This window comes from Apaloderma vittatum, unplaced genomic scaffold, assembly GCF_000703405.1.
Source record: "Apaloderma vittatum isolate BGI_N311 unplaced genomic scaffold, ASM70340v1 scaffold7684, whole genome shotgun sequence".
Lineage (NCBI taxonomy): Eukaryota > Metazoa > Chordata > Aves > Trogoniformes > Trogonidae > Apaloderma > Apaloderma vittatum.
The window spans coordinates 13,652-25,455 of NW_009710887.1; the positions used below are offsets into that span (position 1 = coordinate 13,652).

Below are 11,804 nucleotides of genomic sequence, written 5' to 3' on the forward strand. Positions count from 1 at the left end.
GAAGTAAACACAACCAAATACACAAGAGTTGTTAACGATGGCCTCTTGCTCTTTATTTTAAAGGAAGCTTGAAATCCAGCTCTGCAGGTCGTCTCTCTTGCTCTACTTTGGGAAACCCTTTGCAGCCAAAATGCTCGAGAAGAACTAACGCTCTCATTAAGTGCAAGACGACGGGGGGCTCGAGCTAACAGTTTTCCCTGCCACCAGGAACAGAGGTCCCAGCTTTCTCCACACTCATTTGCAACCACTGCAAAAACCTGCCGTGAGAAAAGTTCCCAGACCCAGCTCTTACCTGAGACAGCGGGTGGGTAGTGCTGCTGTGCCGTGCCTGGTCTGTGACACGCCACTCAGGACATCGTGGGAGGACATAAGGCCATTCCTGCATCACCAGGGGCTGCATCAGAATCAATGTTCATGGGGACGGAGACAACTCTGGGCACGAGCACCTGAAAAGCAGCATGAGAGTCCCTGGGTCAGCCTGCACCTCCTCTCGGAGCTGACCCCCTTCCCAGCTGCCCAGTGTGCTGCCTTCACAAAGGCTGAAGACTGAAAGGACGTATTTTTTTAATATGTTTGTACTAATGTTGCAAACTTTTTTCATCTAAACATCCAATTCTTTTTTGGACAATTTGCTGTAACGGTATCCTGCGTCAGTGAGTCCCACAGATTACATCTCATTTTTAAAAAGTGTTGGCTTTCTTGAAATGCAGAATGATGCCCAGAGTTTAAAGGAGGAGAGAGGATCTCACTGCCATGATTACTGTCATTATTTAGACATAATAGACATATATCCATTACAGACAGTCTTCTCAAACGTATTTTTTCCTCTTACGTTCAGAAGGAAAATTGCTTAGAACCTCAGTTTCCCATACATGCATCTGACACTATCAGCTACCTTCTTACGAGTTTTACTCATTATGAGTTATAAAATTTCCCTTTTTATTCCGTTTTGAAAACTCTATGACCCACAAAGCCAGGTAGCAGTGGTCTCTTGTCTATTCTATGGACCTGAAATGCAACCTTCAGTCACAGCATTGCCTTTTTTTGCTGTTTGGACTTTGAATAAGAGAAAATAGTCATTTAAACCGCTGACAGCACTATCTCAGCTTTGCAGAAAAAAGGTGCAAGGTAATATTTACTTGAATCTGGCAAATTTCTAGAACTGAAGCACAACCTATTTGACCGATGGCAGTGCCATGAAAGTTGCTGAGCACCGACACGTTCACAGCAGGATGGAGACCTAACGTACGCAGGCTGTGAGCCCTACACAGGGCTTTGCCCAGACCAGATTCGGCACACCTGAGGTCAGATGAGCAAATCGAGTGATGCCTGAACATTGCCTGTGGCGGGTCAAGAGGCAGCACCGAGGGACCCACTGCCTGACTTGGAGATTGCTTTCCTGCTTTTAAAAGAGAAAGATCATCTGGCTCCAGCAGCCAGACTTCACGCCCAACCAGAGATGGGGATGCTTCCAAGGTACAGATGGAGCAACGCTGCTGGAAGGTCGGTGGGTCCTTCACACCTGGCTCACTCGGAGCAGCTGAGAAATTTCCTGCTTGGTCCTGGCAGGGCAGGAGCTGGCAGCACGTCCTGCACGGCCAGAAATCACGTCGCACGTGAGGAGAAAGCCCCCAGGCCCTGGCACATCCTTCCCTTGTCTCATGCTTTCACATCCCTCACTCCCCTGCCTGAGCTCTTACTGCCTCTCCCCATCCATTACACATATTAAAAGCTTATCCTGTTATGATTTTTTTTTAATCCCTTAGCAATTCCTACAGCCATAATTCTCTCCTTCTCCAGCAGAACAGCCTGTGCTGAGCTCTCCAACATGCTGATAATCCAAGGTCCTGTCCTCTGCCCCTCCTGCCCACTTGCACAAATGAACACAGCAGATCGTGTATCGCCCTGCTCCTTTCCCTGTGCAGGCAGGGTTATCGAGACTTATTAACAGCTATAAATTCCATGGTCTTGCAGGGAATATTCACCTCATGTAACTCCGAGGGTACAATAGGATTTTTTGTCTTTGGCAGCAGGTAACATCACGTCCTACCCTTCCGATGCTCGTCCTACTTGAGGTCTGAGCTTTCCCTGATCATCTAAATCACCTCTAGACAAGGTTCAGTCTAGCAGAGACACAATTTTCAGAGCACAAAAAGTTATTCTGCCTCAAATCCTCCATCAGATGAATGCCATTGAGTTACCTCCCCTCCTGAGTGCCGGATGACAAGGTCCATCAGGACCCAGAGCCGTGGCAGAAAGGAATTAAAGCCTGTCCAGGGCAACAGCCAAAGAACAAGACCAAGCTGGAAAGCCAGCAAAGGCCACTACCTCTAGCACGTCCTGTGCAGTACCTTGGTGACACAGAAACCTTATCACAGGTCTGATGGCAACAACTCAGCTGCCCTTTGCCATTCTGCAACTGCAGAGACAAATCCCAGATGCAGAGAGCTCGAGAGGACGTGGAAATAACTCAGCAGCACAGAAACCAGTCCCAAGGAGGACATTCAGTGGGAGACAGACAACCAGACAGTGAGGCATGACTGCAAGCAAGCCAAAAGCTACCTGTGATCCCTCGCCAAATTCCCTGCTATTACAGGAACCAGGTGAGGAGAAATGCTCTTCTCCGCTCCGCTCCTCTGCCGTGGCACACAAAATAGCTCTGACACTTGCACATTGACTTTAGAGCTTCAGTACCCACACCGTGTCTGGCCACTGCAGCATGTGGGTGCTTCCCGGCTAAATGTCTATTGCCTGCTGCTCGTGCTTGTCAAGAATTGAACCCGTGACCCACTTTGCCTCTCTCACACCAGCATTCACCCTCTGCATTAGGTTTGTGCTGGAGATCCCGCATGCTATAGCCAAAGGACAACATCAATCAGAAAAGATCTGAGCGTTGACAACCAAAATTACCACGCCTGCAGCCCACTACAAGCCTCTACTTGAAGAGGAGTTGAAAAATCCTCCTTTGGAGGACTCGGGGAACAATGTGGTCAGGCAGTCTAACCAGATTTAAAGTGAGGTTGATCCCCTGGGCACGAGAAGGAGAAACATCAAGGCCCACGTGAACAGAAACAGGTGAGAATTTCCACAGGAGGGCATTGCAAGGAGCAGTCTTACAGTCACCATGGAGCAGGTGTTGGGGCTCTGCATCCACACAGTGGAAAGAGCAAGGAGTGAAACCTTTCTCAGTGGTGTGTCTCACCTGGTCTTTGCTGGAGGTCCCCGTTCCAAGCGCAAAGGTGATCAGATCCTTCCCCAGAAGGATCAGGTACAACCCTGTTACATGGTGGTGGTTTGCATCCTGCCACATGAAAAGCACCCAGCGCTTGCCTCTGCTCTTAATATATCTTAAGAAACTGTCGAGGGTTCAGGCTGGGCCAGCCACTAAATGCTGACAGATGCTCTCTAACCCCTCTCCCTTCCCCATCAGGAAGGGAAAAGGAATAAGGCAGAGAGACGGACTGGAAAACTAAAACAGCTTTAAGAAAACAATAACGGTACCAATAACAGAATAATGAAAAATAATGAAAACCATTCAAAACCCATTTTGAACTGCTAGCCATCCCCACAGATGCTGCAGAGCAGGCAGCACCGGCGCAGCTCCAGGCTCAGCGGCAGAGGGGAACCGGGCACAGGGGATGGATTTGGGAACTCGGGGTCAAAGGCAGGAGAACAGACAGAGTCCTCCTCGTACGCTGGCCACTGAGAAAGACTTAACTCTTGTGATCCCTCACGTTTATACTGAATACGACATATGTGGAATGGAATACCCTTGCTGGTCACCTGTCCTGTCCATTCTTCCTTGGAGGTGCTACCTTTTACTTCCTTGCAACCTCTTTTACTTCCAGTGTTACACAAGATCCAGCAGTGACCTTGGTCACTATAGGGGAAAGGATAAGCAAGAACCTTTCTGCGTCCCAGTCCTTGGTAGGAACCATAAACCTCAGATGTTACCATTTCTAGTAGTAGGCACTGTCTGCAAAAATGTGCTGTTGACTTCAGGAAGTGTAGCCTCTTAGAAGAGATAGAGCTGAAAAGTAAAATCACTCAACAGAAATGGTTCTGTTTAGCTCAAACCAGGACAGAAACAAAGCATGAGGGGTTTCACAGTGCTGTGTTACAGCTCCCAAACAGACCAGTGACAAAGCCACAACTGCTTAGCCTAGTTGGAGAACGTGATAATTCCCTAGTTGAAAAATAAGAAAGCAAAAAATCCTGCATTTCAATAGCTGAATGCTTGAGCATTAGGACATATTTAAAACAAACTAGTTGCCTTTTTTTCTTCCCCTACATGTGCTGTACCTGTTACAGGTTCAGCGCTGGAGAGCCTGGCTGCCCGCGCTCCTTTCCAGGCAGTTTGACAAAGGCAGCTGGAACGGCCTTTGCTCTTGGGCTCTACTGCACAAATTATTGCTCTGCTCGGTCCTCCCGGCACTCTTCCTACTTACAGACCTGTTGCAGCAGCAGCACTGACTGGCCAGAGAGGCAGCATTTGGGTGCCCAGGCTGTGCCGCAACTCCTGCGGCATCTCGATTCCATCCCAGCCAACGGTAAGATAACAGCTTGGCACCAGCGCATGTGCCACACGCTGTATTTTTGCTGCATTTGTTTTAAATCCTCCTGAGCTCTCCCAAACATCAAAGGGAATTCACATTACACCCAACCGCCATCGGTAAAGGTAACCCTGCGGATTAGGGACCTGCCAGAGAAGCTAGTCCAGGGTCAGGTGTTGAATTTCCAGCTCTCTGCCACATATGGCAGCAGCAAAACCAGCGTATAGGTCAAGAGGTCTTTCCATCACAAGGCTTATGCTTTGAATTGCTAATTTCCTCCCCAACATTCTTTCCCGGCTGAAACTTTCCACTTCTTGGCCTATAAGAGGAAAAACACAGCAACATTTTGAGGCAGCTCAGCCTTTATCCCATGAGGGGAATGGAAACACAAAGATGTTCCTTGCTGCTGGAAATGCTAATGACTTTGTTGTTGTTGAACTTACTGTACAAGAGAAGTAATAACATTTTAGCTCGGCATGCTCAGTGTCCTTTGAGGGGAAAGGTGGGAGGCTTGTGGATATTTCAGCAGTTCAGTTCCCAAGTGGATGCTGACAAAGGGAGCATTCCCAAGCCGGCAGACAGCAGGGCTCCCTCGACAGCACGACAGCACATCCTGTTCCAGCAAAAATTGTTTTCCGCATGTGTAAGTAAACACTTTAAGCATGAGATTGAGGGCCAGCAGACCTATTTCTCAAGACCCCACTAGGGCAAGGTTTGGTGAAAGAGAAGGAAGAGAAGTCTTTGTCCCACTGGGACTAAGCGAACAGACAATACAACTCTCTCCTAGAACACAGACCCTTAACTTTCATCTCTTTACAAACCAGGAATAGATACTCAAACACACTCCTTAAAAAGTAAAAAATAAAAATCACTCCAGTAGTCTCCTGGTTCACACTTGTTCCTGCGTACAAGGAAAGGGGAAAAGGACTATGAGTGATCTTCCACAGGAGTGGGCATTTACAACCCCAAAGCTGCAGCTGGGCTTCACACAGTACTTCCACCTAATTACCAGGTCGCCTTCATTAATTAGAATGAAGGGTCCTTCAATTAAGCAGCTGTCCTTAGGAATTAACATGAAATCTTTGCTCTATCTGGTAGTGAGCAAGTGGCACAGAAATGCCTTATTCACGGAGGGTGGGTGAAGCGGGGCGCTCTCGCGTCTAATGAGCTGCATTCTTAAATGACCACTTAGACTTGGAGCTCATAACCAAAATGTTATTTTAATTCAATGGATAAGTAGGTGTCACAGATCCTAATGAAGAAGCAACATCTCTTCTGCTGGCTCGCTTGCTCTCCATTTTCCCAAGTAAAAGAATACACACATGCACACAAAAACTCGAGCTGAAAAATATTACCGGTTAGTCTTGCACCAGGAAACTGGGGCGATGATATTCCCAGCTAACCAGCAGAGTGTGGGTGCATGCCCACAACATGGCCATACAGACCAACTGCTTCTCTCTCTGCGTAAAAATAACTTATGGGAATTTATTTAGGAAGATTGAAATCTAAATTTCTTTCACATATCATTTCAGTCTTCCAGCTGGGTTTTAAGCTGCTCTCTCCAAAACTCACTTTGCCTGGGAATTCTTCCCATCTCTCCTCCACCTCCTTCGATTAGAAAAGTACTACAGATAACTACCCGTGTACCTAGAGGTCTCAGCTGTAAACACAGAGCTTCACTGTGCTGGACACAGAAAGGTTGCTGTCTGATAGATCTAAGGGACAAAAGGAGCAGGGGAAGCAGCAAACATCCTTCAACCTCACCAAAGGGACAGCAGAGGTAATAACTTGCATAATGACTGAAAGCTGCCCAATCATAAAGAATTGAACCCAGTTCTTCAGAGACTTGGCTGTCGTGTCCTGTAGTCCCGAAACCTGGCTTTTTCAACCCACTAGGAATCCTGAATCTTGTCTTTGTCTTTCTCCTCTAAGAACCTGAGCTTTCCCTTACCTGCTGTCAGAGCCAGAGAACAAGTCTTGCTGAGTTGTGACAGACACACCACCCACCTGCCGTGCTACATACCTGGTCAGCTATAGTGAGAAGAGTGCCCCTGTCACACCGAAATAGCCAAGGTAATGCTGCACTAGCTTCTGGCTTCCTTGATGCTTTGTTTCTCATTCTCAGCGTCGAGCTACTATCTATTTCTCTGGGCTGAATAGTTGGGCTTGCCCCCAACGAGCTTGTCTTTGCAACAACCTCCCAGTCCAAGCACAGCGTGCTCTGGCCTTCTGAGGTCGCGCGTTTTATAAGCAGGCTGTGTGCCACATGAATCCCAGGCACAAATACAAACTGGGCACAGAGTGGGTTGAGAGTAGCCCTGAAGAGAAGGATTTAGGGCTGTTGATAGATGAGAAGCTCAACATGAGCCGGCAGGGCGCTCATGCAGCCCAGAAGGCCAACCGCATCCTGGGATGTATCAAGAGAATTGTGGTCAGCAGATCAAGAGAGGTGATTCTCCCCCTTTACTCTGCTCTTGTGAGCCCCCACCTTAAATACTGCGTCCAGTTCTAGCGTCCCCACCATAAGAGGGACGTGGATCTGTTAGAGCGTGTTCAGAGGAGGCCACAAGGATGATCCAGGGGCTGGAGCAGCTCTGCTACGAGGACAGGCTGCGGGAGCTGAGACTGTTCAGTCTGGAAAAGAGAAGACTTTGGGGGGACCTAATAGCTGCCTTCCAATACCTGAAGGGAACCTACAGGAAGGCTGGGGAGGCACTTTTTACAAGAGCATCCATTGATAGAACAAGGGGAAATGGGTTTAAGTTGAAGGAGAATAGATTTAGACTGGGTCTTAGGAAGAAGTTCTTCAGTACGAGGGCAGCAAGACTTTGGAATAAATTGCCCAGAGATGTTGTGGCTGGCCCCTCCCTGGAGGTGTTCAAGGCCAAGCTGGACGGAGCCTTGAGTAGCCTGATCTAGTTGAGAGGCGTCCCTGCCCATGACAGGGAGGTTGGATTAGATGATCTCTAAGGTCCCTTCCAGTCTAGGCCATTCTATGTTTCCTTTCCTTTCTTGAGATGTATCGGCACAACCTTATCCTTATGCTAAGAGAAACAGAAAAGGAAGACAAGATGGAGGAATTTTGGCTCAATTCTGAGAAGCTCAGTTTCATCTTTACACACCTGTGAAAATGAGGCATTTTTCTGAGACTGAATTCTTTCTGGTTGGTGTGTCTTGCGTCATGAGAGTTACAAATCCTCCTTTATGCTGCTATCATCGGCGTCCAGACTAAAGTGAAGGCTTTGAATGTATTTCTCAAAATAGTATTCCAATCAGAAATTCACCATATATCTCCAGAACTCAAGGCTTTTATTTGAACCCACTCATCTGATCTCTATCTCACTTGGTTTAATTTTGAAGAGAGTCACTCCAACCTGAGCAACCCCGTTTCACGGTTACAGCCCTGGCCAATTTTAGCAAGCAGGATCGATTATCTCAGGTAGTAATCCAGAGAGAGGTGGCCCTCATCTTAACTTCTTCAATTATCAAAGAGGACCTGAACACAGCATCACATCACAGAGACCACTCCAACACCTTCCCATCCCATTGCACGGTGTTTTGCTACCAGGTACTGTGGTTGAGCAATAAAAGCCTTTAAAAGAGGATAATCGAGCGAGGACTCTCGTAACTCCAGCGATCAGTGAGCAAGAGAAGGAGAGAAGGTGTGAAGGACCTCAGCTTAGGGCACAGGTAAAACACAGACAGACAAAAGATTTGGCTACAGAGATTTTTTCAACACTGAAACCCAAAACCCAAGTAAACATTGATTTCTCCCACAGACAGAAGGTGCTTGAAAATGGGGGAATAATTGCTCCACGCCCCTGTCACTGCACTTCGGCAACCTCAGCATTGAGACCCCACGAATGTGATGCTGGCAGTTCCAGCAGCGGAGCCTCTACGCCTGCGATGCCACGCCGAAGCGAAGACCGAAGGGAACAGGCTGGATTGGGGGCTGGTGATAATCTGTTGTGCAAAGTGGCACTAAATCTCGGTCAACCCCTGCCCAGGCTGCCCTGTCTGGCACGGAGAGGGAGGCAGAGCACCGAGCCCCGGGGACCGGGAGAGGTCCTGTTGCCTCCCGCGGGTGGTTCTGCAGCCGGTTAGTGCCGCGCACGTATCCAAGGGAAGGTCAGCGGTAGCGATATAAGGCCTTGAGAAAGGAGGAGGAGGAAGGAGTGAAAGGGATTGGGGAGAAGCTGGGGGAGGGGAGGGCGGACAGTAAAAAGGAGGAAGGCTGGACTGGGTAAGGTAGTGAATGAAAAGGGCAGAGCTGGGACTAGAGACTGTTCACAACCTACTACTCCATAAATAATTGGGTCCCTGCCTTGCCCTGCTGTCTAATCCTCCCGGAAGGATGCCAAAAGGCCACCACACACCTTGCCCGGAGCGGTCCTTCAGCTCAGGCAAAGCCACTGCCGGGGTAAATAAGCCTTCAGTGTGCAAAGAATCCAAGCCGGTGAAACCAGGATGCTGGCTACTATTGTTTGCCATGGGAATCTGCATCACTTACTGGTTCCCAGCCTCTCCCTTGTGGAAACCTCTCTGGCCACCTCTCTTGCTCCCACTGTGTCCCTGACGCCCTCCTTTTGTTCTCTGCAAGTTTCCTCAGCGGCATATCGGTGGACAGCATTGCTGGGAAGGGACATACACATGCACACTCACGCCCAGAGAGGGTATTTCCGAGGTTAACTGTCATTTATTTCCCCCTTTTTTTCCAACCCAGCCGAGGATCTGAGCGGGAAACAAATTTTGTCATGGCCTACCTTCCAAGTCCACCGGGTCTGAGATGCGGGGGCAGTGGCCGCTGGGCTTCGGGAGCAGGGGCTGGCTCTGTGAATCAGCAAAGGAGTCCCTGTGACAGGGATGCATGCTGAGGCTGAGTGCTGCTGGCTGCACGCTCCCTGCCTCTCCTCCTCCACCGCCCTGCGCTGCTGTGTTGCTATGCAATCACATCACCAGGAGTAACAGCATCTCTCCGAGCCTGCAAAGAGATACCCTTGACTCGGCAAAACGCAGGAGGAACAAGGACGATCCCGCAAATCGGCCGGCCCTTCAGAGGTCTCCCCGGCCGCCGATCGATCCGGAGGAAGGGAGGCAGGGAGAAGTGTGGAGATGCAAAGAAAGACACGCACACAGGAGGAGGAGGAGACAAAATACACATGGAGAGGGAGAAAGAAAAAGGAGGGGGGAGAAATACAAACACACGAAAGACGCTGTGGTTTGTTTGACCTCCAGAGACCTGCCACAGGGTACCGGGCTCAGACACGCTTCCCACCGCTCGCCGACATCTCTCCACCGCCTTTCAGGACTGGTGGCTCGCAGTTTAGGTTAGATATGGCCATGTGTGTGCTGGAAAACACCAAACACATTCACCTCCTTCCGTAACCACATTTGGGTGTCTGGCATAAGATTTAATAATTGAATTTTAATATTAGAATGGGCTATTTTTATGGAGCAAAAATAGGATAATCGCTTAATTTTAGATATGTTTCCTATTCTTCTTAGAACAGAAAAAAAATAGTCAAGGAAGAGTCAGTTCTCGAAGCTGGAGAGAAATCCTGATCCAAGATGTTTCAAATGTCAGGGTATCTTGTCTTAGCTCATGAGAAACAGAAGGATTTTTGCTGCTAACTTGGCTGAGGGCACGAGCAGACCTGGTGTTGGGATTTCAGCCCACACAACACAGTTTTCAGGTCTTCAGATCATTCCATCCAAGGATTTCAAACCGCTCAAGATACCAGTGATCTTACTCCCACATTACTCAAAAAGAAACAGATTTAAATGCCTTGGTCAGGAAGAAGATTCGTATCTGATCCCAGCGCTGTGCTTTAGCCACTAAACTGTCTCGGCCTCTCCCTGGGAAAATTAAAACTTGGGAAACATGATCTTCACGGTCTTTATCAGAGCAACTTTTACTAAGCCTTAGCCCTTCTTTTCCCAGAGTTGACAGACTAAGGGTGTTAATTTTCTGCTCACACAGTCGTGTTCTACAGAAATACCACTGCTGTTTATAAAAGCTGCCCATTTTTATCCATGTATTTCTCGTGATGCCAGGTTGGATGTCCCTCAAGAAACCAGTGTGCTCCTCATGGTGGTACCCATTGGAATCTCCAGGAGGTGGGTGGCTGACCCCGAGGAAGAGAGATACTGAGGTGCCAGAGCAAGTGTAGAGGAGGGCAAGGAAGCTGGTGAAGGGTCTGGAGAATAAATCTCACGAAGAGCAGTTGAAGGAGCTGGACCTGTTTAGTTTGAAGAAGAGGGGGCTGAGGGAAGACCTCACCACTCTCTACAATTACCTGAAAAGACGTTGTAGAGAGGTTGGTGCTGGTCTCTTCTCACAGGTAATTAGCAATAGAACAAGAAGGAATCCGATTCAAGCTGCACAGGAGAGGTTCAGATTGGACGTTAGGAAACTTTTTTCACAGAAGGAGTAGTCAGACATTGGAACAGGCTGCCCAGGGAGGTGGTTGAGTCCCCATCTCTGGATGTGTTTTAAGGTCGCTTTAGATGTGGCGTTGGGGGAGATGGTTTAGGGGTGAGCTTTGTACAGTAGGGTTAATGGTTGGACTCGATTATCCCGAGGGTCTTTTCCAACCTGAATGATTCTATATCTTAAGTAGGTGAACCAGGAGTCAGAGCCCACAGCGTGGTTTAGACCCAGCTGGCAAAGCAGAATGCAGCCGCTAACTCCTCCCCACCGGTGGGATGGGGAGAGAATTGGAAGAAAAAGGTAAAAACTTGGGGGTTGAAATAAGGACCATTTTAATAGGGTAGCACAAAGAGAGAAGAAACAACAGTAATAATAACACAGATAGAAATAATACATAAAGCGAGTGATGTACAAAGCAACTGCTGACTGCTCTGGAACCAAATATCCCCTTGGCTGGTCCCCCTCCCAGCTCCTGTGAAAATTAACCTTATCCCAGCTGAACCCAGGACAGTCCATGAGGACACAATAAAAGAAAATGCACAGAAATCTCATGTAACTACACTGAAAGGAGAAAATTTTTAAATAGCAGCCTCCTTAGAGTTGGTTCCAAAAGGAGCAGCAGTGAATACTTTGAGTACCAGCCCGAGAATACGTACCCGCTCCGCACACCTTCTGCTTTTAAAAGCTTATTCAATAGCTTCTGCTTCCACAACAGCTGTACTGATGCAACACAACTCGGTCTGAAAAGAAAATAATATATGGATAGGAAGACAGAGATGAGTTGGGTCTCTAATGGGTTATTTTTGTGCCTATATAGACAA

At 48.2% G+C, this 11,804-nt stretch overlaps 1 protein-coding gene across 1 annotated transcript in view; it reads right to left on the bottom strand.

Moving 5' to 3' along the window:
* The window catches only part of DRP2 (dystrophin related protein 2), a gene marked incomplete at its 3' end in the record, with an annotated part of 14,043 nt that extends 13,643 nt beyond the window's left edge, over positions 1-400 (bottom strand). The window contains exon 1 of the mRNA XM_009867424.1: positions 293-400. Coding sequence (XP_009865726.1) covers positions 293-400 — 108 coding nt within the window. The remainder of the gene's footprint in view (positions 1-292) is intronic.
* Between the last annotated feature and the right edge of the window lie 11,404 nt (positions 401-11,804).